Source organism: Xyrauchen texanus, chromosome 12 (genome assembly GCF_025860055.1).
Source record: "Xyrauchen texanus isolate HMW12.3.18 chromosome 12, RBS_HiC_50CHRs, whole genome shotgun sequence".
NCBI classification, from domain to species: Eukaryota; Metazoa; Chordata; class Actinopteri; order Cypriniformes; family Catostomidae; genus Xyrauchen; species Xyrauchen texanus.
In genome coordinates this window covers 27,041,760-27,069,259 of record NC_068287.1, presented here as the reverse complement: position 1 = coordinate 27,069,259, position 27,500 = coordinate 27,041,760, and the positions used below count along the sequence as shown (strand labels likewise).

Here is a 27,500-nt window from a genome sequence, read left to right as displayed (position 1 = left end):
ATGGATTTATGCACGTAAATATTTGGGGCGCAACAGCTGACTAAAAACAAGTCAGTAGAGTACTGCTTATAGAATTAAAGTGTCTCACTTTTTGTGACAATGCCATGCGCGAACAACCAAGAAGAAATGGGGTACAACCAGCACGTGTCGTGTGTCTTATGTGTTTAATAGCAGTGGCAACAGAATTCGACATAAAGTGCGTCTGTTCATAAGCATCAGCCGCGTTGCCTTATCTGCTGCGAAGGACAATAGACCTCGAGATATATAAGAGCAGGGGAGGGAAGGAAGAAACCGGATTTTTTGTGGTGGCGGTGGTTGGTGAAATCCCCCCGCCTCCCCTCTGTATCCTCCATCTCCCCCTCCTCCTTCCCTCCAATCCTCTCCCCCTCTGTGCTGGTCCTATTCTTGAGGACTTGCTTGTGAAACGGGAGAGATAAACAGTCATTGAGCGTACAGGAAAGGACACGGGGAGAGATAGTGTGTTAGAATTTAGGAATTACCTCCCTCCCCTTCCCCCTGGTCTATCTCTCCATCTTCATCCCTTGTCTCTTCTTTAATGGATAGAAATTATCCTGGCACAGGATTCGGTGATTTGGGCGCTGGAACGGGATGGAGTTACGAGAGATCGGCGAAGGCAAGGTAAGGCGCCCGTGCAGTATACTTCTAGACACCGGATGCATAAATATGCTTGGCTGGCTGTAACAATGCCTATTCCTACGGCGCAATGCATGTACCCACTCTGTGTTCACTGAGTTACATTGTCGGAGGCTCCACGTACAGCCATCAGTATTGTCATTTCTGAGTGAGGAGGGGGTGTCTTGAAAATGCAAGGAATGCTATAGAGAGTTAATGCGTGATACGGAAGGTAGACTGAGACAGAAAAGGGGGGAGAGGGGCGAAAAGAGGGGGATGGGATGATTGTGCTAGCTAGCTTGCTAGCGTTTTATCAGAAATGAAAAAATCAAACCGTTTACCTCGGAGGCACACCAAACCGGACATTGCATGCCATGATTTTGTAGATGCTACTATAGCGAAGTGAGATGCATGGCTCTAAATGCACGTTGACAAAGCGTTATTTTGCAGGCAGCCAATTACTAGCAATCACAATTTTGGGACGAAATGGTTGCTAGCTACTGTTTGCAGCTTATCACTGTAGCTAACGCTGTTTGTGTGCAAAAAGGAATGGGCTTATTAAAAAAAATAAAAATAAATATATATATATATATATATATATATATATATATATATATATATAGGCCTATATATAGATAGATATAGATATATAGATATATATATAGATATAAATATAGAAGAAAAACAAAGAAATAACAACGCGCAATTCTATATTACAAAAATTGCGCGTTTTTATTTCTTTGTTTTTCTTTTGGTAAAACACACACACACAAACTTCTCCGAATGTAAAATGGCAAATGCATAGATGAAGTTACTTAAAGTCAACGTGTATTATTCAGTCACTATGGCAGAACAGTGTATAGTAAACGCTATATTATGAACAGCTACGGCTGGGCGCTAACTCAAACTTAGAAAAGCTTCGAAAATATGCGATTTTTAAAAGTAAGCCAAACTTTACATAGCCTGCTGGTGATTGCTATTTTCTAGTTGAAATAGTAGCGTCTCCGGAGATTGTGCTGTTGTCCTGTGTTGAGACGTCGTTTCAGTAGTGTGTAATGCCTTTTAGTGAAATTACAGCGTGAACGAGCCGCGCAGAATGTAAACATATACGTAAAACGCACGGCAAATGTATTTTCAACCACGAAGGGCTTACAGCCAGGAATCATTTTATATACATATACACACATACATACAGCTCTGGAAAAAATTAAGCGATCAATGCAAAATTAGCAGTTTCTCTGGATTTGCTATTTAAAGGTAGCCTATGTATTTGAGTGAAATGATTTTTTTTAAATTTCATCCTCCGTCAAAATTCTCAGTGGGTGCAAGACACTGTGGCCTGAAGGCCTCTTCAGGTCTCTGTCTAACCATTAGATGACCAGGTGGAGGATCGGTTATGATCTGGGGGTGCTTCAGCAAGGCTGGAGTCAGGCCGATTTGTCTTTGTGAAGGATGCATGAATCAAGCCACTCACAAGGTTATCCTGGAAGAATACTTGCTTCCTACTGCTCTGATAATGTTCCCCAACTCTGAAGATTGCTTTTCCAGCAGGGCAATGCTCCATGCTGCACAGTCAGGTCAATTAAGGTGTGGCTGGTAGACCACTGGATCAAGACCCAGTCATGGCCAGCCCAATCTCCAGACCCGAACCCCACTGAAAACCTCTGGAATGTGATCAAGAGGAAGATGGATGGCCACAAGCCATCAAACAAAGCCGAGCTGCTTGAATTTTTGCACCAGGAGTGGCATAAAGTGGTGGAGTGGTGGTGGTGTAGTGGCTAAGCACATAACTGGTAATCAGAAGGATGCTGGTTCAAGCCCCACAGCCACCACCATTGTGTCCTTGAGCAAGTCACTTTACTCCAGGTTGCTCCATGGGAATTGTCCCTGTAATAAGTGCACTCACTGTAAGTCGCTTTGGATAAAAGCATCTGCCAAATGCATAAATATAAATATAAATATAAAGTCACCCAACAGCAATGTGAAAGACTGGTAGAGAGCATGCTAAGATGCATGAAAGCTGTAATTGAAAATCAGGTTATTCCACCAAATATTGATTTCTGAACCGTTCCTAAGTTAAAACATTAGTATTGTGTTGTTAAAAATAAATAGGATCTTGTTTTCTTTACATTATTTGAGGTCTGAAAACACCTAATCTTTTTTGTTATTTTGACCAGTTGACATTTTCTGCAAATAAATGCTCTAAATGACTGTATTGGGGGGGGGGGGTTGTCAGTACTTTATAGAATAAAATGAAAATTTGAGTAAAATGAACACACATACCTATAAATAGTAACTCCAGAGAAAATGATAATTTTGCAGTGGTCTCTTAATTTTTCACAGAGCAGTATATATACAGTTGAAGTTTACATACACTTCGGTTGAAGGTTCATTTTAACCACTCCACAGATTTAATATTAGCAAACTATAGTTTTACAAGTCGTTTACGACATCTACTTTGTGCATGACATGAGTCATTTTTCCAACAATTGTTTACAGACAGATTGTTTCACTTTTAGTTGTCTATATCACAATTCCAGTGGTTCAGAAGTATACATACACCAAGTTAACTGTGCCTTTAAGAAGCTTGGAAAATTCCAGAAAAGGATGTCAACCCTTTAGACAATTAGCCAATTAGCTTCTGATAGGAGGTGTACTGGATTGGAGGTGTACCTGTGGATCATACCACTCAGGAAGGAGACGCATTCTGTTTCCTAGTGATGAATGTAGTTTGGTGCAAAAAGTGCAAATCGGTCCCAGAACAACAGCACAAGTACCTTGTGAAGATGCTGGAGGAAACAGGTAGACAAGTATGTATATCCACACTAAAACAAGTCCTATATCGACATAACCAGAAAGGTTGCTCAACAAGGAAGAAACCACTGCTCCAAAACTCCCAGACTAAAATGCCAGACTACAGTTTGTAAGTGCACATGCGCACAAAGATCTTACTTTTTGGAGAAATGTCCTCTGGTCTGATGAAACAAAAATTGAACTGTTTGCCCATAATGAACATTGTTATGTTTGGAGGAAAAATGGTGAGGCTTGCAAGCCGAAGAACACAATCCCAACCTTAAAGCATGGAGGTGGCAGCATAATGTTGTGGGGTGCTTTGCTGCAAGAGGGACTAGTGCACTTCACAAAATTGATGGCATCATGAGAATGGAAAATTATGTGGATATATTGAAGCAACATCTCAAGACATCAGCCAGGAAGTTAGAGCTTGGCTGCAAATGGGTCTTCCAAATGGACAATGACCCCAAGCATACATCCAAAGTTGTGGCAAAATGGCTTTAGGACAACAAAGTCAAGGTATTGAGTAGCCATCACAAAGCCCTGACCTCAATCCAATAGAAAATTTGTGGGCAGATCTGAAAATGCGTGTGTGAGCAAGGAGGCATACAAATCTGACTCCGTTACACCAGTTCTGTCTGGAGGAATGGGCCAAAATTCCAGCAACTTATTGTGAGAAGCTTGAGGAAGGCTACCCAAAACGTTTTGACCCAAGTTAAACATTTTAAAGGCAATGTTACCAAATAAAAACAAAGTGTATGTAAACTTCTGACCCACTGGGAATGTGATGAAAGAAATAAAAGCTGAAATAAATAATTCTCTCTACTATTATTCTGACATTTCACATTCTTAAAATAAAGTGATCCCAACTGACTTAAGACTTCTATGATTAATTGTCAGGAATTGTGAAAAACTGAGTTTAAATGTTTTTTATTTTGGCTAACATGTATGTAAACTTCTGACTTCAACTGTGTGTGTGTGTGTGTGTATATATATATATATATATATATATATATACAAATGCATATATATAAAATACCTTTTAGAATGTGCTGCATTATGTCAGAATAAATGAAGAATTGTCTATTGCTAATGGAAAAATAAGTTCAGGCATACCCGTATGTTACACTTATTCCGTGGTCTACCTACATTTTAAAGGTGTCCGGCTATGTACATTATCAGTCGCCGTGACAACCAAATCAATCATCTCACAGAGTGAGCCTGCAATCATTCTTGGTGGCTGGCATTGCGCTTAGGGAATTAGCCATTCAATTGGATGCATTCCTAAAGCATACTTTCATCTGTTGTCTAGGCATGCATGAAAGGTGAATAAATTAAAAACACAATTTTGGATTATTTGATAATCTTGTTATATTCTATGATGCAGTGGGTTCTGTGATTCATGTCCTAAGAAGTCTGCTATACATTGGCTTTGAAGACTTCCTTTAATTTTAAAAGTTCATTCATCACTGTAGGTTGCATCTCATCTTGTGGCAGAGGATTTCTTTATTCAGACAGGTGCAGTCACAATCTGGAGCCTTCTTGTCAAGCGGTCTCAAGATTTGTGCATTGAAATAAATGTTACATTTTGAGTGGATCTCTTTCTTCTTGCATGACAGGACAACAATAGGGCTATTTTTCTTTAAATATGACCCCTTGATGTAAAGAACTCTCTCATATCTGTGTGTGAAAGTATGTGTCAGGAATTCCATACAAGCATTTTTTTTAAGGTCATGAATGCTAAGCATTTATGTTTCTTTTTAAGGTGTCCGTGAAGAGATAGCATTTCCCTAATTTTGTTTCATGTGAGACTGCATCCCATTCCTGACTGGAGAGTCAGTAAGTCTGTCCTGTCCTTACCGATAAGAGGAATTGCTGTCTTGCAGTTGGATTCTTTAATATTGTGTTTCTGATTCAAGAGTATCTCTGTAGACTGAGTCAGATTGATAGAATCCAGGATCTTAATGAGGAGTTCAGGCTTATGATGATAGACAAGCTTCAGTGCTGCTGCTGCTGCATGCTGAAAACATCCTCTGGATAGAATGAAATTAAATGCTTTTGTACTGAATCTTTTCTAGTTTTCTAAAAAATTCTAAAAGAATTAATATTAGATGGCAAAACTGTGTGGAAGGCCAAATTATCTTTTTAATGTTCCCAGTGTTACTCGTCATAAATTAATTTTTTACTATTAATATTCCAATTACTAAGCTCTATAATTAAATGTTTACTAGTAAGAATTCCAATTACAGAGCTCTATAATTTAATTTTCACTAGTAAGAATTCCAATTACATCGCTCTCTATTTGCATTTTTACTAGTAAGAAAGTTAAAGAGCTTTACAATTAAATTGTTCTAGTAGATTCTGCAATTATACAGCTCTATAATTTAATTATTACTAGGAAGAATTCCAATTCCAATTTAAATGTTACTAGTACAAATTCCAATTAGAGTGCTCTCCAATTTAATTGTTACTAGTGAAAAATTGCATTAAAGATGTTTAATTGCAAAGCTCTGTAATTGTATTCTTACTAGTAGTGATGCAAATCGAGAGCTCTGTAATTGTATTCTTACTAGTAGTAATGCAAATCGAGAGCTCTGTAGTAGTAATGCAAATAGAGAGCTCTGTAATTGGAATTCTTACTAGAGAAAAATCTATTACAGAGCTCTATAATAAGAATTCTTGCTAGTAGAAAATATATTGTAGAGCTCTTTAATTGCAATATTACTAGTACAATTACAACGAGTAACACTGGATGCATTAAAAGCAAAATCGGATTGCCATAAGACTCAATGAATAAACACAGCGGTACATTTGCATAAAATTAAAGAAAATGAAACTATGGCCTGTGTAGAACACCACAATCGACAATAATATTTATAGTAATAAGAAATATTGTTAGTAAAACATTGTATATGTGTGTGTGTGTGTATGTATATATATATATATATATATATATATATATATATATATATATATACACAAGGTGAGGTGAGAAGTTTAACAGGATAAATTGATTACTAAAGGTTTAAGCCAAACATGATGAGAAACATCAGAAAAGAGAGGACAATTGAGAATTACACCTGAGCGGAAGAAAAAACTGGCTTGAAGAATATGTAAGATGCCCTTCAATTTCCCCCAATTCATTAATTCCCTGATTGTCTCTGGAATGCCTTTGATAAGAGAGTACTGATGCTATGATTGCATTAATTATTTAGGTGAAGATATTAATTTGCAGGAGAAACATCTACGTGCATGTCACCTGGGCTTATCATATTGTTGTCAAAAGTAATCATATCCAGTTTAACTACAATAATCAGAAGCAATTTCTCGATTTGAAGTCAAGTTCTTTAATTGATGCTGTTTTGCATGGCACCATTTATAATATATAAATATATATATCTTTTTTTAATGTCATTTTTTTTTGCAATGATGGACTTTTTTTTGTAAGCTGAAACAATATCACAAAACAGATCCAGCAATGTATCAAAACACCATGAGTGTGCTTTTGTCATGAACACACAGTATAGTATGTATTATGCCAGAGGTCCATACAGTGAGGCTGTTGGCAGCAAGGAAGTGTGCTCTCACACATGCATTTAAATGTTTAACCCAGTTCATTAAAGCCTTTATACAATTAATTAAACAAGTCCTCTGCCTATATGATGAGGGTGTTTTTAAAAGAGATGGACATACTCCCAGATGGAAGCCACTCAGGATGGACATCAGTTTCCTTTGTCACATTTGTTACGGTCTTATGGCAGACACGTTATCACAGTGACTATATTGAGTCCAGGAGTCTATTTAATGGAGAATGACAACTCATATCGACTCTTATATTATATCTGGACAAAGTCCTACTGAATTGTGAGTATTAAATTAGCGGATGTACACATGCCATAGTGAAGTTAGGCAATTAATTGAATGTTACTCTAGACTAGAGAGTATAGGTTTGAAAGAGGTCTTTCTTTGATAGTTTGTAAAATAGATTTTCTGGTCCAGTCACTTCTTCTGTTGAATAACACCCACCCCCTCACCACGCGCTCACTCAGTATGTGGTGTCTGTGGCTTTCCACTCTGGTCTCGGAGTGAGAGGGATCTAGACTAACTGAGCTTTACTCACACTAAGAGCCTGTTGAGGATGGAGGGGAGGGGGTTACCAAGGCAATTTAGTCAGTGGAGAGCTTTTATCAATGAGCGCTCTGTGTCTTACCTCAGCAACATCCTAACCGCCATTGTCAAATGAACTGGCCACTCTTATGAAAGGGAATGACAGAGATAGTCTGCAAAGACTGCAAAAGACAGTTGATTGGTTGGCAACAGGCAGGGTGGCCAATCAGAATACTTAAAACACTCAGTATCTTTGCACATCAAGGAGAATAGCAGTGGTAAATGTGTAAAAATTAAAAAACATATTATAATCTTGACAAATATTAAGTGATAAGGCAGCACTTTTGCCTAATGTATAGACAGATCTACAGTGGGGTCCAGTAGTCTGAGACCACATGAAATAATCTAGGATTGTTATCATTTAAACCTGGAAGTAAACTGGAAAGTTCTAGAATTGACAATTTGACTCATCTCATTTTGACTAGAAAATGTCAGACATCCTTGCTTCCAATGAAGCACACAAGATGTTTTATTGGAACAAACTTGTAGAGCACAAAGTTGTGAAGAGGCCATACCAAGAAATTATGAAATTGATTAAAAACAAATTAAGTTATGGACATTCGATGCTGATAATGTACTATACTAGAAAAGTGTTTATATGTTTCACTATTCATAGGATATGATAATATAGTTGAAGATAGCTTGGCAAAATCAGGTCCTTGAATCTGTTTTGGAGAAGGAGGTTATGGAAGTGAGTAGGCTGTTTAAAGAGCTAATCTTTGTGTTTGGCTGTGGTGTGAGAGGGTCAACTGATACGGTATATGTAGTATGAGTCTAGAGCCCAACAGATCTCTTTACTGTCCTAAAAGAGGGTGTGCAATGAAATCCATCCCAATGTCACATGACATATGTGTTGATTGTGTGCTTCATTTAAAAGCCTGTTTGTTTTGAAAACATACAGTTTATTATTTTTTAAGTTAGTCTTGCTAAATTAAGTGCAAATAAAGATTAAACAAGTGGCAAGAAAAGTTATATTGTAGCAAACAAAGCATGAAAGTAATAATTGTATTGCACATACTCTTGGTTAATCAGAAAATTAAGTGATTAGTGAATAGTTAATTTTTAAAGGAAATATAAAAATGTATTTACCCCATCTGTTAAATGAACAATGTAATTGCCTTTTAACAAAAACAAACAATGAACAAAATCATTGTGTGTGTGTGTGTGTGTGTGTATATATATATATATATATATTACATTTACAACAATCTGCAGTGTTTTCTTTTTTGTTTTATGGGTTCTGATCAATTTATTTTCTCCTGTCTTAAACTGAAGGAATTGAAATGATAATTGTGGTAGGATGCTGATAGGTAGTGTGTATGCTTACTAATAAAGTGTTCAAAACAATTAACCGTAATGATATATTGGGCAAGGGAAAATGTTTGTATAATATAATATCCAAAATTAACATTTATTTGAACTTCCTTCTATTTGAACTTCCTTCTTGATTTTATGCAGTTGTGAATAGAGAAAAAAAAAACATCACACCATATAAGTGTTTTGATGTTAAACTGAAATTCTAAATAGAAATGTATTAGCACTGCACTAAAGTTTAGGATTGTTTATTTATATGAACCATTATGCATAATATACTGTACATTATACATTATTTTTTGGTATGTTTGATGCCCTGGACAAATAAAGAAGATGGTCAAACACCCCAATATCATATAAAACATAAAGCTATTTGCAAACAATTACTCTGTTAAACTGTCTGTAATCTCATTTGTTTTTTAATCTTCTTTTTTTCAGTTTGGTTTATGGGAGTTCCAGATCCTCCCATCCAGAAACAGAGCTCCTCCACCGCCAAACGTATGCCACACCACACCCCCTGCAGGGATATGCAACAAATCACCATCCAGGCAGTTCTGGACAGGGCGGGGCATGGGGTGCAGGAAGGAGCTTAGGTAAACTTGATTAATCTGTATACAGTATGACTGATTAGTATAATGACCCCATTTACACCTGGTATTATCTCAGGTGATCCGATCACATATGATCATATGAGAAACATGGCTGTTTACACCTGGTCACTCAAATGCATCTTCTGTGAGCACTTGTGTTCAGATTCCAGGGCAGAATCTCTGATTTTATGATAACATACATCAATCACTATTTTAATGGGCTACTGCATGATAATAAACCACAAAAAATTCAGAAAAGACCAAGAAAGCATGAAAAACCTGGCGCATTTCCCAGATACAGTTGAAATTTAATCTAAGCACAAATGCAACATTTCAAGAAGAATTTTCAATTATTTTAATGGAATACCTGAATTAACCAAGCTTCAGATGTGTGTGCTTCTCATCTGTGTCACTGCATGTTGAACTCAGACACACTGAATAAGTTCCGTGAGATCTTGTGCATATATATGTATGCGCTTTATCAAATATTCTGATCTGACCATTATTTCCTTTTAAAGCCAGCAAAATTTGCAACTCATATTAGAGTGCAGTGGTTGATTGACTGGTGAGAGGTGGTGTTTCAGTGCTGTCCAGGATGCATTAGGACGGATTAGCGCTTACATCTCAACTGCGATGTGGTCACATTCATTTTTGACTAAGTTTGTGGTTTTTGTGATCCGATCAAAAAACATTTTGCACCCCATTTAGACCTGTATTTAACGCTGACCACTTGTGACCACATCACTGAAACACAACTTAAAACTTGGAGTAAACGGGGTAATGGTAACATTTAAAGTCATTACACAAAAAATATGAATTTTTATTCTGTCATGGTAATAGTTATAATGTCTCTAAGGGCTCTCAGGCTTGTTTGATACTGGTCTACATCATGCCAGCCCCTCAGGACCAGATGCTTCAGTTATGAATTTGATCTCTGCTTTGGAATCTCGAGGTGCTCAGCCTCCTCCCTCTGCCTCTTCCTTACTCTCCCAGTTTCGCACCCCAACCTGGCAAACTGGTAAGTATCGATCTAAAATTGAATACTGAAATATTTTATGATACAAAGAAAGTAATTTGCATAAAAAATATTATTAACTGCTTTCATTTTCTTTCCTTCTCTGTGTCTGTAGCAATGCACACTCCAGCCCCTGCAGAGCTATTCATTTCTGGTGCACTACCTGGCTCTGGCTCATTTCCCTCTTCCTCTGCTCTTTCTGCATATCAGCACCCTGCATCCTTCTCTGGGCGCTCCTTTCCTGGGGTGACCCCATCATTATCTCTGCAGGATACACCTACTTTCAGTCCTAATTCCAATGGTCTCCTGTCACCCCATGATCCTTTGCTGCACATTAAGACCTCCCAGTCAAGTCTTGGCTTTGACCGTCTTCTGACTTCACAAAGTGGGGCTGCTTCGTATAGAGGGTCACAAGAGCCCACTAGTGCTCCCCCTCCACAAGCACCTGCATCCTCCTCAACACGCCACTTACCACCCCCTCAGTTTAATCTACTCTCCTCACAGCTTCAGGACCAGTCATCCCAGCTCTACAATTCTTCTGTATTTTCTTCGGCACCTGCGCCCCCACAAGCTCCACAGTCCCAGGAAAGGGCCATCCCCAGGCAAGACAGTGTGATCAAGCACTACCAGCGGCCTTCTCCTGCACAGTCTCAACTTTCCTCTTCCACACCTCATGCTCTACAGCAATATCTCAGTTGTGGTGCAACAGGATATCAGCATATACCCCACCATCGGCATGGGGGAGTAAACTGTAGCCCACTGGGTGAACAAAGTCCTTCATCTGACCCCATATCCTCTCCCCGATCAGAACAAGTTTACCGCCCTATCATCCAGCCCCCATACACCTCCTCCTCAGTCTCATCCTCAGCTGGCTCAGGTGGTAGCATTGTAAAAAAAGGAAAGAGTTCCAGCTCAAGTAGTGGCTACTCTTCTTCTGGCTCTTCCTCATCTCGTACCCCTCACACTCCTCCTTCAGCTTCTTCCACCTCCTCTGCCTCTTCTTCTAATCCTAATGTGTCATCAAGTACCTCCTCTGCACCCTCAAGGCAGCAACCACCACCTCAGTCAGCACAGCAACCCCAACCCCCTCCACCTCCAACAGTATCATCCAATGCTACACAGCAGCAGCCTCCAAAATCTTGCTTGACCACATATGGCTCTCCTGTTGGACCCATCAAACCAACTGCTGGCCTTCCTGGTCAAACCCCTCCAGAGCAACAGTCATATTCACCAAGCCAGCCATCCTCCACCCACCTACCACAGCCATATGGTGGATTCAGTTCTCCACAGGCCCAGGATCTTGGTTCTAGCCTTGGTGGGTCTGGAAAAGCATATGGAAGTCTTGGATCAACAGAGCGTTCATTTTCAGCTGAGGTAGTCTATGGCTCTGATTCAGCATATGGTTCTTTGCCACCATCTCTTGGAGGGGCAGGAAGTCCATCAATGGGCTATGGTGGAACAGGACATTCGCCTGCCTTAATGGTGTCCGGAGGTGGTACAGGCACAACAAGCAGTACCACTGTCTCAGGAGCTGGTAGTTCAGGAAGTGTAGGTGGTGGTAGTGGTAGTGTAGCAAGTGGTGGTGCAGGATCTTACCACCTCCCAGATTCTAGCCCTTTATCGTCAAGTAATTCTGGAATCATCCGCCCAGGTCTGCACTCCCCTGCACCATCTCGCCCTGCACAGTCACCTGGAGGGAATGGGGGTAACAAGTACATGTCCTCAGTTCTTTCCCCAGCATTTATTGCTTCTCCACAGGGATATTCAGACACAAGGGTACCAGCCAAACAGACACAATCTTATCATACAACACCACCAAAATCTAATTCTGATTCTGAAATGCTTGGGGTAGAGAGACCCCAAGAGGAGGATGAAGAAGATGAAGATGACTTTTTGATCCAGCACTTATTGCACTCACAGAGTCCAGCACCCAACACCTCCCAGCACCTGTCTCAACAAGATCAGCAGGTAGCCTCACAACAGCTGCAGTCCCAGTCCACACCCCAGAGTAGAGATGGAGAAAAGAGTCTTTCCGCTTATGAGCTCAACAAGGCATCCGAGGAGCGTTACCATTTACTGAGTGTCATTCGGACAAATAATACCACCAACAGTGTGGCACCAGTTCCTTCTGGCTCTTGTGGTCCAGGAACAGGTTTAGAAAACCAGTTGGAGATGTCTCTGAAAAAGCAACAACAGACTAAGTCTGATAGAGTGCTCTCTGGAACTGGAGCAAATGGTGGTCAAAGTGCAGTTGATTCATTGCCACACACTCACTCACATGGTCAACACCCTAACCAACATGACTCTCTTGGTTCAGTGGTCCATTATGGCAGAGGAGACCCTTACACTCATCAAACCCATCAACATCACCCATCGCACTCACAGCATTCTCAACATTCACAGCACCCTCACCCCCATTCAATGTCTCACTCTCATATGGATCTTAAGAAAGATCAGGATCCTTCAGAATTACCCTATCTGCGAAAGACACCAGACTTGCAACAGCGACAGAACCAGTCCTCCCTTGGCCTAATGGATTCCCCACCTGACCAGGCTCAGCAAACCTCCCAAACTCAACTTCTCCAATCTGCCCTTTCTCATAAAATTCGTAACAATATGGACAACCATCAGGCTTCTTCACAGCAACAACACCCAATGAGTCAGCGAGCAATGATTGGACCAACTGGTGGACTAGGCTCTGGTGGCTCTGGAGGAGTAGACAGTCAGCCACAGACCTCTCAGCTTCAACTCCAGCTCCAGTCCCAAAATATGGAGGCCCACTATGGACGTGAGGCTCATCAAAACCAAAGCCAGTCTAGTCACAATTCACCACTAGACATGCTAGAGAGATCTCTCTCCAGGGCAAATAGCCGGGAAAGGACAGTGCCCTCTGACAGAGTTGGTGCAGGAGATGGGAGCACCAATGATCATCTCAGACAACAGCAACAGCATAGGATGTCCTCACACCATCAGCCCCACCATCCACAGCAACCAGCAGCAGAGCTTCATGATTTCTTGTCAGACCCTGATTTGAGCATGTCGACCCCCTCTCATTTGCACCATTTGACCTCACATCATCCACAACCTCATGCCCACCATCAAACACATCCTCACCACCAACACCTTCACCAGCACTCTCAACACATGCAGCCAACTTCTGGACCTTCACAGCCCCAAGCCCAGCCCAGGGAACAAGAGCCCCAGCCACAACTGGATCGGCTCAAAGAGCCTCAATTTGAAACTGGCAGTCCTGTGGGAAAAACAGCTCAGAACCAGGGTCAGAGCCAAGAGCAGCAACAGCGGTTTGTGCCACTGACCTCTATCTGTTTCCCAGATTCACTCCTCCAAGATGAAGATCGATCATTTTTCTCAGGGATGGAGGATATGTTCTGCTCTGATGACTACAAGGCTAGCTGTGCTGGGGGAGGTGAAAGTGCTGGGCAAGGAGGTCAGTGTGGTGTGCCAGAGGCACGGGAAACAGTACAAGATAGGATGGATGCAGTTAAATCTACAGGTGGTGGAGGAGGTGGATATGATATTATGGGACACCATGGTGATCAGGGCTATGGGCAGTATTGTCACAGCTTGTCTGAATCTGGCAATGGTACTATGCACTTAGATATGGACCCCATGAAATCCCATGAACTCCCATCCACTGTAAACACAGAACAGCTGGGCTTAATCCAGTCTCAGGGCCCAGGGCTTGGAATGGGCAGTACCGGGCATGTTGTGGATGTAACTGGAAACAAAATTATGAGCTCTGTAGGTGTAGGGAGTGGTCCTGCCACAGGGGGACTTACCTCACCGATCTTTTGCTCCTCTAGGCCTAAAAAACTTTTGAAGTCAAGCTCATTTCACCTCCTAAAACAGCGAAAAGATCATAATGCCCAACCACAGGCTAAGAAAAACTATGCCCAAGAATATGAGTTTGAGGATGATGAAGATAAAGCAGACATTCCAGCTGACATCCGCTTAAATAGTAGACGTCTCCCGGACTTGCTTCCTGATCTTGTGTCCAGCTGCAGAAAGTCTGGAGGTGGTTCAGGAGTTGGCAGTTTAAGCTCCTTAATGGGTGATTTAGATTTCTGCCACCCCTCAGGTTACCCATCGCTTGGACCTCCCCCAGAGCTTCTCCCTCATGATGGCCCAAAGAAAAGAGGGAGGAAACCCACCAAACCTAAACGTGAGGGTCCACCAAGACCCAGGGGTAGACCCCGTATTCGACCTCTCCCTGAGCCTCCATATGGCAGGAGCATGATGGGACCTGGTGGAGAGTGTAAAAAGGGCCGTGGTCGAGGAAGAGGGCGTGGAAGGAAGGATGATCACATTATGGAGATGCACAGAGACATAAACAAGGGGCAGAACTACCATCAACAAGCAACTCACCTTCATTATCAACCACAGTTACAACAGCACATGCACCACCATTTGCAACAACAGCAGCAGCATCAACCACAACATATGCACCAACAACAGCACATGCATGTACAACACCTTCATCAACAACAGCAACATCATCAGCAACAACTTACGCAACATCAGCCTCAGCAACAATATCAAGAGCCGATCAAACCAATCAAGGTAAGTGAACAGTTGCAATTAGCACCAATGGGAAGAATGAGTTTGTGGTAATGTTGGATCAGTGAAAGTATAACCAATGCACAGTAAAAAATATTTTGAGTAATACATTTTATGTACACATTTAAATTTGTAACCTTTTTTCATTTTCCTCCCAGATTAAGCTCCCTATCCCTTCCATGCCCTCATCTGACTCACTGCTGAGGACAGACTCCATGTCAAGTACAGATCCAGTTCTGTCTGATGGTTCATTAGGATCTGCACCATCTCTTGGTTTGAGCCCAGGGCCCACTACCGGTATTGACATAAACAGAAATGATATGAACTGTGGTCAGGAAAAGATGAAGCAGAAACACCAAGAGGTGAGTCTACTGCTTATATACATATATGCTTTTTAAATTTATGAATGTTGAAATTAAAAAGAAAATGTATAAATAACACAAGATTAATCCAGTGCTTTACCAAAGCAGAGCAAATGGAAATGCCACATTTGCTTACATTTTAGAAAATATGTTAATGCAATATCAGAAATCTTTAGACAGGTTTATTGTACATACAACTTTTAAAATTTGAAACTGGTGAAAGCTTTAAAAAATCAGTAAAGAGACAGAATTAATTATTGTGACAACCTCAATCTTTAAAACCTTTGTGATGAATTGAAAACATGTCAAACCATTTACCAGTTCATACTGGGTCTTTTCTTATGTCATCAAATGACCTACAGATTTAGAACAAAGTTTAATGAAGGAGGAGCATTTGGAGGAGGTCAAATACTTTGTGGAGAACCTGCCAGGCCTGAATTCTAACAACTGTGATAGATTAATTTTATCAAAGCAGAATTGTTTGCTAAACATAGTCTTTTCTTTAAAGTTTCTAATGGATTTGTAAAGGGATTTTTGCTTACTGCACAGGATAGTTATACAGTATTATTTAGAATTATACTCAATAGAGGGGATGGGTGGGAAGCAGCATGTGCAATCAATTATGATTTATGCAAATGCAAAAGGAATTTCACTTACTGAGCTTTGACCAATCTTTCCATGATTCAAAGATAAGTAATCTGAAATGGATGTTACCAAATGCAGAAATAATCAACTACAGCAAAGATTTCACAACTATACATTTAAAACATGTAAAAGTCATAAATGTTTTGTCCTTAATGGCAAAATGTAACACCTGATGTAACATTATAAAATGTTAACAGATCAAACCTATGTTCCCAAGTGTAATAACTCACTCAAATGATGCCCTCATCCATATGTTTAAATTGTACTTACAGTATGAATTGTCCTCTGTTGCCTGAGCAACAGGTAGCCTCGGGAAAGAAGGCTGGAGCCAGTCTAAATTGTTAGGTATAGATATGTACACGTTCTAGACATTTATATACAATATGCATGTTTTACTTATATACAGATGTCCTGGGAGGAAGAAATGGATGAGCAAATGACCCCAGAGGCCTGGGCGACCATGGAGAAACTATCTGGCTCAGTAAGAATTTTATTAATTGAGGGAAAATTCTGCTACAAGACAATAGACCATGCTATATTTTTCCCAAAAGGACAAATGACTAAACTATAAATTAAATGAATTTGTTCTCAGTGTATGTTTTTGCCACTAGAGGGGGCAGATCACATAGACTAAGATGATTGGCAGCCCAACATGATGACTAGGTTCTTAAAAAATGCAATAAAAGAAAGGAAGAGCGCTGTTGCCAGGGTGGCTGTTGCTAAGGTTACTCATTCATAGTAACCATCATCAACCACCCCATTGTTCAGTAAGGTGTATTACCTTCCCCAAGACACACCTAATGTAAGACAGAGGGACTCTACAGTGATTATTTATAATAAATATGCAAATATAAATAAAAGTACATTAGTTAGAATTTCTGTGATTGTACAGTGCATTACTTTATATTTCCTATTTCCCTCATCTTTTTTATCTTGGCCTCCCCATCCCATTTATTTTATTAATCTGTGCCTTTGCTTAAAATATCCATGCTTTTTGTCTCTCATGTTCCTCTAACACTGCATATTGCCTTCTTCCACCCTCCCTTTATTTCTCGACATCTTGTGCTCTCAGATGGAGGATAAGCCTTCGGAGCTAAAGTCTGGTTTCATAACTTCCTTTCTGGATTTCTTGAAAACGGGGAAGAAGCAGCCAGGCCCTGAAGCTCCACCTGTGCCACTCCCTGTGGATGGACGCTCCACAGATTCCTCTTCAATAAAGGGAGGCATTCGCCCATTATCACCACATCCTCCTCTTCCACCCCCACCTCCTCCCTTTGCAGAGAACGAGGGGGAAGGAAGCATGCCTCTCACTAACTGCCCATCCCCCTGTAAAAGACTTGATGAGGAGTTCAAGAGAAACTTGGAGACCTTGCCATCATTCTCCTCAGATGAGGAAGACTCTGTCAGTAAGAACCAGGACCTGCAGAAGAGCATATCGTCAGCCATTTCTGCCCTCTATGACACACCCCACAGCCTCACTGCCATTCAACCTCCACACACACCATCACCACCCACTCCACAAGTAGAAACTCTTAACACCCCCCCGCCACCACCCCAACTCGAGTCTGACCCACACGCAGACACTGAACCTGAGACAGATATGTATGTGTCACAAGAGCTAGATTCACACTCACGACCCAACCCACATGAGGAGACACATGTTTCTGATGAGGATGAGGAAGAACCTGAGCAGGAGGTGCATAAAGAAATGCAGCAGAAGAAAGACAGTGAGATTGAACCGGAAGAAGAGGAGTTGGAAGAGGAGAGGACAAGAGAAAAAGAGGAAGTAGGTCAAACAGGGAAAGAGGAGAGAAAGGAGGATGAGGTGGAAGAGTATGAAATTCAGGACACTCCCAAAATGGATGGTGAGTATATTATTATATCTAAAAAATTTATTAGTCATATAATAAGATCAAATATTGAAAATGAATGCTTCACAATGTAAATTTCCTTCTCAACTTTTAGAATCTCCTTCTGAGCCTACTACTGTCCCTGCACCCCCCTCTCCTCCATTATTTTCTCCTTCTCCCCCATCCTCCTCCTCCCCATACCCTCTGCCTCCTCCTCCTCTCTCTATCCCCTCCCCTCTTCCATCTCAAGAAGAGGAAGAGAATCTACAGCAGCAACAAGAACAGCCACTAATGCATAATTCCCTCCCTCCCAGTCCTTCTCCACCTGCTCTCCCCTCTCCCTCCCCACCTGCTCCCACACTCCCTCCCTCCACCACACCACCACCATCCTCTTCTCCTCCTCCATCTGAAGAGCTGCCCCAGCCCTCCCCAGGCTCGCCCCCAACCCCTGAAGATGCCCCCACCCCTCAGATCACTTCATTGCACCTGGCTAAGAAGCAGTCCAATGCAGCCATTGCAGGAGAGAGTGAGGATGAAGACAGTGAGAGTGGGGGGGAGGGTATCTTCAGAGAAAGGGATGAATTTGTGGTGCGCACTGAAGATATTAGAACTCTTAAGGTGACCAATACAGTACAGTTCTAACTGCCTTTTATATGTTAATTGTTTGGTAATATTGTGTGTGTAGAATTATTATTCAGAAATGGTGTGTAGTTATGCCTTAGCTCATTCTTTCGGCTCTTCTCAGCTGGCTCTGCAGACGGGGCGAGAACCTCCTCCAATCTGGAGGGTCCAGAAAGCTCTGCTGCAGAAGTTTGCTCCTGAAATCAAAGATGGACAACGGCAGTTTTGTGCTACCAGTAATGTGAGTATATTTTACAGTAAATGATAACCAATCACTGCATTTACAGTACATGCACAAGAATATTGTTTAATATCATAATTTTGGCATATTATGATTATGGATGCATCTTGTAGCACTGGTGACTAGAAAACGGAATAAGACAGCTGGCATATGCCTATTTTAACTGTAATTATTAAAAATATCCACTATAACGGAATAGTCATTTATATCTGCACATATCTAAATGAAAGATATGAAAATTACATTTATTTAATTATTGTGCTGAATTACAAAAGAAATTTCACAGTAAATGGCAAAAGCAAGTATTTCCAGTGTATATATAAGAGAAAAGAACCTCAGTATATTCAGAATAAGATGATTACCATGTATGCAGAAATATTCCTATTTCTGTGGAACATGTAAACCTCTTATTCAGAATTTCAGGCTTAACTAGAATGTGGATCTTAAAGGTATAATTCATCCCAAAATTAAAATTATCTTATCATTTACTCACCCTAATACCATCCCAGATGTGTATGACTTTCTTTCTTCTGTGGAACACAAAGCAAGATGTTTAGTAGAATATTTCAGCTCTGTCCACTTAATGCAAGTGAATATTACTAAAACTTTGAAGCTCCAAAAAGCAGATAAAAGCAGCATCAAAGTAATCCCAAAGACTCTTCTGAAGTAATCCAGTTTGTTTTGAGTGACAACAGACCAAAATATAACTCCTTTTACACAATAAATCTTGACATTTGGCAATCATTATTTCAAGCACGATTACACTTCCTAGCACTGTCTATCGCTCTGCGCATGTGTCAGATTGGATTACATTTATGCTGACTTTATGTGCTTTTTGGAGCTTCAAAGTTTTGGTCACCATTCACTTGCATTGAATGGACCTACAGAGCTGAGATATTCTTCTAAAAATCTTTGTGTTCTGCTGAAGATAGACAGTCATACACATCTGGGATGGCATGAGGGTGAGTAAATTATGAGAGAATTTTCACTTTTGGTTGAACTATTCCTTTAATAGGTAAATTATGTGCATGTACTCCATCACAGCCACCATGCACTCACATTTTCTGTTCTTTCTTACTGTTTGATAGTATCTGGGCTACTTTGGAGATGCGAAGATGCGTTATCAGCGCTTGTATGTAAAATTCTTGGAGAATGTGAATAAAAAGGATTATGTTAGAGTTTGCTCACGGAAACCCTGGTATCGGCCCAGTCTCACACTGAGGTAATTTTACCCTAAATGACCTTCTGGAGCTGCGTTGGTCCTGTGATGTAGAGCATTTAATACAGGAGTTAATTCAGTATGATTGTGCATATGAATGATGAGCTGAATGTCCGTCTTCCCACCAGGCGCCAATCTCTTCCCAAGCCTTCACCTGTACGTAGCCTGACTCCACCGCGCATGGAACGAGAGGATAGAAAGAAGGAGAGAGAGAGGCAATGGGAGAAGGAGCAACGTGAACAAAGAGAAAAGGAGAAAGAGCGAGAAAGAGAAAAGGAAAGGAAGAGAGAAAGAGAGAGGGAGCAGATGGAGAAGTCTAGGAGAGAAAAGGAGAAAGAGAAGGAGAGGGAGAGAGAGCTTGAAAAGCAAAGAGAGAGAGAGAAGGAAAGGGAGAAACAAAAAGAAAAAGAGAGAGAAAAAGAAATGCAGAGAGAGAAAGAAAGAGAAAAACAAAGAGAGAGGGATAGGGAGCGGGAAAAACAAAGTGAAAAGGAGCGAGAGAAGGAAAAGCTCCAAGAGAGACAAACTGAAGGGAAGCTGGAGAGGAGAACTTCTGTTGTAGATCGAGGGAGGGTCAAAGATGACAAAAGAGTAGGAGAGAAGAGAGTTGAACAGACAAGGTGCAGACCTGTGAAAGTAAAGTCAGAACCTCCACCCAAAAAGAGGAAGAAGTGGCTGAAAGAAATACCCTACTCCTCTGATTCAGACTCCTCTGCTGATCCACCCAGTGAGAATGAAGGTTTGTTTCGCTTTACGAATATTAAGTGCAATTAACTTTGTGGCCATTTTTATGGTGTCACAGAAACGAAACGGAGCATCTTCATTCAGTGTAACTGCAGTATCTGTCCAGTAGTTACCATGCTGCATACTACACAACACCACAAAACAGGAGGCAGCTACACATGTAATGCTTATAATTGACTGTTTTTTGATTCAGTTGTTAAATATTTTAGGCACACTGTTACCAAATTTAATGGCACTAAGTGGGTTGATTTTAGACCAAGAAAATTCTGCCAGTACAAATTACCTACAATTTATCTAAAATTATAATCTGATTACTGAATCACATTAATAATTACTTTTAAGTTACTTTCTAAAAACATTTTTTGGTTTTCTGCACAAATTACAAATTGTGTCTATTTTATCCTTCTTCATTGTTGCACACCCTTGAGCTGTCACAGAAACACAAACAGATATAAACATATAAATTCACATTTTAATTGTATTACTTATAAATATATATATTTTTTAAATATTTGTAACCTAAGTAATGTATTTATTTTAATTGAAATAATCTTATTACAATAATTTAATGTAATGCACTAAACTACTTATTTGTAACTAAAAGTAATTATATAGCAGTAACTAATTACATTGTAATCCAATTACACACAAAACTGCTCATTAGTAGTACCAAACATCGCAGAGATTTTAGGGACATTCTGATAAAAGCTGTGACTGGAAATTAAATAATGTTTAAAAATCTTTAATGTAATTTGCAAGGGATGTTACAATATTCAGTTTAAAATTTACGTTTACAAAATGCCAGCATTCACTAACAAAATAAGTACTAAAAGAACTACAAAAGTACTACAAATGTACAGTTCTTTGGATTTATACCATGTTAGTACCATGTTATTCTTTAAAGTACTTGGGAGTATGATAAACGAAATGATGGTACATGCATATGGTAAATAATTCAGTTCCATGGTATAAATCAAAGTACCATGGTATTGCCATCCGATACCATCACTGTACCTTGGTTCTGGCACTGTACTTTTATGAAAGGGTTGTTATGGTCTTTGGCAATTACAGACTCTATACCAGCATAAGGTTAAGGCCAAAACAATGGCTAAATACTGTTGACTGTTAATTGACTGATATTTAGATGTATTGACAATTAAAGACATTACTGTCTCTCTACAATTGAGTGTTGGTCATAGTGGATAATATAGTATATAGTTCTGACTACTTGGTGACTATTTCCGGTATCTAAGTGGAGCCAAAAGGAAACAGTTAAAATGTGCGTGTTTAAGTATTTTGATGTGTGTTGTCAGTTTAATAATGCTTTTGCATCTGAACCATATATCTCTCTCTGTGACACAGTGTCCATACGCAGTGGAATGAACAGTCGGGCCATGAGAGAGATGTTCCGTAGTTATATAGAGATGCTGGTCAGCACTGCTCTGGATCCTGACATGATCCAAGCTCTGGAAGAAACCAATGGTGAGAGGACATTATTTGGTCTAGGATGAATTGAACAAGTGGGGGTAGAAGGGTTTGGTAAAGGGTGGTTGAGAGAGTGAGGAGGCAATGAGGTGAGATTGGAGAAAAGATACAAAGAAAATAGGAGTGGGAAGTAGGGTTGTGCGTTATTTAATGAAAAATTTAAATACCAAAAAATAAAAGAATCGTATGATATTATCTTGTTATTTTCAGTATCATATTAAATTATGTGGTATGTGCCTCTGTGATTTCTGTCATCTACTTTGCACACACACACAGACACAAACAGAGAGAGATCGTGCGTGATGCACATAATGTGTGTGATGAGTATACTGTATGAGCGGCTGTGGACAATAAACTCTGTCTCCGATGAATTTGATGAGATTTCAACCCGCAAATATTTCAGCATTTCATTTGGAATGGGAAGCTTGTTTAAAACAACTGTCAAAAACATAAAGAACTCAAGGGTCCACCAAAATAAAGGTTCTGCCAATATAAAAGCTCTATTCAACAAGATGCATGAAATTGAAGACATTATGACAGAAAAAATGTATATTAAAAACATTATATTTATAGTAGCAATAATACTAATGATTTTGTATTAACACATTGTTTAATGGTTGTTGGGGTTTTATAATAATAATAATAATATGTACGCAATACTACAAAAGCAAGTTAACTGAATATTAGCTTGCTTTGATGCGTGAACACTGGGAAGATCTGTTGTGCCGCATTTTATTTGACCTATAATAAAATAGAAATTTTTGTTGACAATTAATTATTATAATTTTATTTGATTAAAGCTTTATGTATTTATTTGATTAAACACTGTTTTGATAACATTTAATTAAACCATAAAACATGGAATCCAGAAATAATATAATGGAAAACTTCAAGACTTTATGAAGTATGCCATTTACCATTAAGTCCTTTTCTGGATGATCGGAGGCCATTTATTTGATGCCTAAGTATCGATTTAGTATCAATAGTGAGGAACCAGGGCTGATAGAGTACCGAAGCTAATATTTTGGTATCGGAGAAACCCTAATGGAAAGATACTGGTAAGTTATGAAGTCATAAATTTACATAAAGGTTACAATATATTTATGGGGGGTGTCTGGGATACTCAGCAAGTATTGGCACTGACTACCACCCCAGGAGTTGTGAGTTCAAATCCAGGGTGTGCTGAGTGACTCCAGCCAGGTCTGCTAAGCAACCAAATTGTACTGGTTGCGAGGGAGGGTAGAGTCACATGGGGTAACCTCCTCGTGGTCACGATTAGTGGTTCTTGCTCTCAATGGGTCGCGTGGCAAGTTGTGCGTGGAGAGTAGCATTAGCCTCCACATGCAGAGTCGGTGTCATGCACAACGAGCCACGTGATAAGATGCCTGGATTGGCGGTCTCAGAAGCGGAGGCAACTGAGACTTGTCCTCCGCCACCCGGATTGAGGTGAGTAACCGCACCCAAACGAGGACCTACTAAGTAGTGGGAATTGGTCATTCCAAATTGGGAGAAAAGGGGATAATATTAAAAAAAGATTATATTTATGTACCATTAATTGTACTGACCAATTATTTTGAACCAAATATTTCTCCAAAATGGATTATCACTGACTCCTCTGATTTTGTCCTCAGATGAGCTTTATCTCCCACCTATGAGGAAGATTGACAGTATCCTCAACGAACAGAAACAAAGACTGTTGAGGAGGGTCAACATGTGTGTTCAGCACCAGGTAACATTGGCTCTCACTGATACTTAAATGCCATTAAATGTAGTCTCGCATAGCCTTGTAAATTCTGGTCCACATTATTCTGGCCAAGGACCCTAAGTGCCCAACCACAGTAAATGTTGTTTTGTACTGTGCCTTACAGGGGCAGGATTATCTAAATTAGATTATACCACAATACAAGACCAGCAGGGAAAAATTTATTCAAATACAGAAAACACTGTAAAAATAGAAGGAAATGTGTTTAGACCTTGTCATCCAAAAACAGTAAGTACTGATTATTCACTGACATAACTCAGAAAATAATGCAGAATGTACAGTTTGTTGATTGTGGATATCTAGTATCTAATTGCTAAGAAGTGCCTTCTTAACACAACTTTGCTGATTAATGAGAGAGGTGGAATTGAAAACCTGACTGAAAGTAAAAAACCTGTGTGCCCTTACTCCCGGAAGTTGAGTAGCACAAGCCAATCAGATTGGAACTGGTGACTGTAGGTCAGTGAACGGACTGTGGGTGGTCCTGAGGCTGAGACTACACTCACTGAGCACTTTATTTGGAACACTATGTTCCTAGTAAAGTGCTCTATATGGTCTTCTGCTGTTGTAGCCCATACGCCTCAAGGTTCGACATGTTGTGCATTCTGAGATGATATTTTGCTCGCTACAATTGTTCAAAAGTGGTACAAAGTGGTTATCTGAGTTACCGTAGCCTTTCTGTCAGCTCCAACCAGTCTGACCATTCTCCTTTGACCTCTCTCATCAACAAGGAGTTTTCCATCCACAGAACTGCCACTCACTTGTTTTGGCACCATTCTGAGTAAACTCTAGAGAATGTTGTGTATGAAAATCCCAGGAGATCGGCAGTTACAGAAATACTCAAACCAGCCCGTCTGGCACCAACAATCATGCCATGGTCAAAATCATTCAAAATCAGATCATATTTTCTCCCCATTCCGATGGTTGATGTGAACATTAACTGAAGCTCCTGACCCTTATCTGAGTGATTTTATGCACTGCTCTGCTGCAACTTGATTGGCTGATAAGATAATCACATGAATGAGTAGATGTACAGGTGTTCCTAATAAAGTGCTCAGTGAGTACTAAAGTCCTCTTGAAACTTTTGTTTACTGGAACACATCATGCTGTATCTCACTCTCTCAAATTGCTGTCATGTAGGAGGTTCTGCACATGTTCCCTCAGATGACAGCAGACCCCCTGGACTCGGGAGCTGTTAAAGTGCACCTGGGCGGTGAGAATTACAATCGTAAAACCCTCAATAGAGTCAAAAGGAGCCTTCCCAAACAGCAGGTATGTCTCTCATTTAACCAGTTTTTATTGATAAGCTGTTCCCAAGGTCATGGAAAACCTGGAAATATCAGGAGATTTTATTTTATTATATAGATATTGCTCTTTTGTAGAGCAAAACTTAGTGATGTTCGATAATAATTTTTTTTTTTAGTTGGTTCTTTTCAATGAGTTGGACAAAATGGTTCACAAACTCTTCTAAATATCCATTAGCGAATTGGTCTGATACACGATTATTTTTTAAAATATAATCACAAATGACTGTAATCACAAATGACTGTAAAGTTCATAAAAGGTCATGGAGAGTCATTGGTCATAAAATGTGAGAACCCCTGTGTTTTAAAACTATTTCCTTGCTTGTAACACCCCATCTGTATCTGCTTGGCAGGACCTGAAGCTATCGACAGAGGCCTGCCGAATATACAGTCTCTATCACTCTCTCCACCACTACAAATATCATACCTTTCTGCACTGTAAAAAGGAGGTATGCAGAAATAAAGAACACATGATTATGTCATGAGATCCTTTGAGAAATACATTACTGTATCAGATCATTTTCTCAATGCTGTGTATTAGCTCATCTTTCCGTAAAACCCTTTCTACGGTCTTCCTTCCTCAGACGGACAGTATAGAACAGGCAGCAGAAGATCCAGGCCAGGAGGAGGTGGTACAGCGGTGCATGGCCAACCAGGGCTGGCTAGAGACTCTATTCAAGTCCTTCACTGAACTGCTGACACTTAGCACCAAGGCTTAAGATACAACTGTCAGTTCAAAGAGCATCCCATTTGGAGAGAGGAGAACTTTGAACTAAACCGGTGCACACCTCCAGGTTGCAGGAAAATTAGATTTTCCTTTGCAGAATGTGTACGGAGCCTGTGGCAGTTTAAGCTGCCTTTTAACATAGAAATGTTTTTGTAAAGCTTTTCATTTCTCCCTTTCATTATGTGTTAGCTCCCTGCCATGGGAGCCCAGGGAGACAAAATGGAAAAAACGAGTGAGAATGTGTAGAAACAAATAAAGATAGTGCCAAAGGGAACAGGGTTGAAAACCTTACAGGTCCGTGTTTTGGCAGTGAGGTGCGTTTTGAATGCTATGTTCCATGCACACACTTATATATATATATATATATATACTCAAATATAAATATGTATTATGAACAATTATGATTTGTATTATTTATACATGGACATTTACACATGGTTACCTCCCAAAGCTGGTGCAGTTTTCTATTATTACTCTGAATAATAATGCTCATGTTTTATGAGGGTGAACATGAAATGGGCCACCCTTAATCTCCAATTCTTCCTGTCCCCTAAAAGGACAAGGCGGACAGGATGTGGACAAAAGAGCAGTTTCAAAGCAGTGTGTAGTTCCTTTTTGTCTAAAAAAATAAATACAAAATAGAGCAAAGGGAAAATGTATTTAAACTAAAAAAGGTGTTCTTTCTGTTTGTTCTTTTAAAGAAAATGCGGAAAAGGAGGTGTATTTGTATGTTTTCTCAAAGAAAACATGATGCAGAGGGATGTAATAGTTTTAAAAGTGTTCAAAATTTCTGTGTTTACTGTTTGTTTTTATCTGTTGGTTGTTTACTATAATAATTATTGCTAATATTATGATTATTTTGTAGGTTTGCTTATTTCTCTTCTCTGTAAATATTGTACAGTTGCTTCAGTCTCTCTCTACCTGTCCCTCATCTGTACATGAATCCTCCTGTATTGGACAAACGCAAATAAAATAAAAGAAAAAGGAATTTATGAAAATGATGCATTTTCACATGAGACTGCCTTGGAGTTTTTTCTCCTTTATATAAAAGCTAGTATTTTGTCATTTGCATGGATATAAATGAGTGTCTTTTTGCACATGGAGGGAATAGGTTTGAAAAGAAGCAGAAGAGCAAAACAACCTGCTATAATGCTCCCTCTAACTATTGCAATTTGAGTCAAAGATGTTTCTAATGCTGACTAAGAGGATTTGAAGAATGACATTATATTTATTTAACGTTCTCATTGCAGAATGCCATCATTAGATTCCAGCCTCAGCAGTTCTCTTCAAGGTAAACATTCCACTCCTAGAGAAAGAAAAATCTGTAGATCTGCATTTCCTGTTGTTACCATGGTAACATAACCATGGCAACACCAGCAGCATTTTTCAAGAGTATTTGTCTTATGGCTGCCTCTCTTTTGCTTTTAAGTAGCTTCCTATTTCACTGCTTCTA

At 39.8% G+C, this 27,500-nt stretch overlaps 1 protein-coding gene across 2 annotated transcripts; it reads left to right on the top strand.

Annotated features, from left to right (window-relative positions):
• Positions 1-360: 360 nt before the first annotated feature.
• Positions 361-27,500, top strand: LOC127652865 (proline-rich protein 12-like). Of its 2 annotated transcripts, none has more exons than XM_052139281.1 (16): positions 361-639; positions 9,346-9,500; positions 10,354-10,515; positions 10,628-15,093; positions 15,249-15,452; positions 16,504-16,578; positions 17,170-17,962; positions 18,063-18,565; positions 18,693-18,809; positions 19,898-20,031; positions 20,157-20,767; positions 22,135-22,254; positions 23,889-23,986; positions 25,181-25,288; positions 25,674-25,769; positions 25,905-27,500. In XM_052139281.1, exons 1-16 carry the CDS (start codon positions 557-559, stop codon positions 26,037-26,039), a joined length of 7,860 nt encoding a protein of 2,619 aa, XP_051995241.1. In that variant the 5' UTR covers positions 361-556; the 3' UTR covers positions 26,040-27,500. The 2 variants fall into 2 exon arrangements, with proteins under 2 accessions (XP_051995241.1, XP_051995240.1); XM_052139280.1 differs by having other exon boundaries at positions 362-639; positions 25,157-25,288; positions 25,905-27,499.

Excerpts from the sequence above, each read along its gene's own strand:
- LOC127652865 (XM_052139280.1), top strand. The coding sequence starts at position 557 with ATGGATAGAAATTATCCTGGCACAGGATTCGGTGATTTGGGCGCTGGA. Across the intron at positions 15,094-15,248 it reads AGCCGATCAAACCAATCAAG|ATTAAGCTCCCTATCCCTTC; the intron begins GTAAGTGAACAG and ends TTTTCCTCCCAG. Across the intron at positions 22,255-23,888 it reads AGCTCTGGAAGAAACCAATG|ATGAGCTTTATCTCCCACCT; the intron begins GTGAGAGGACAT and ends TTTTGTCCTCAG.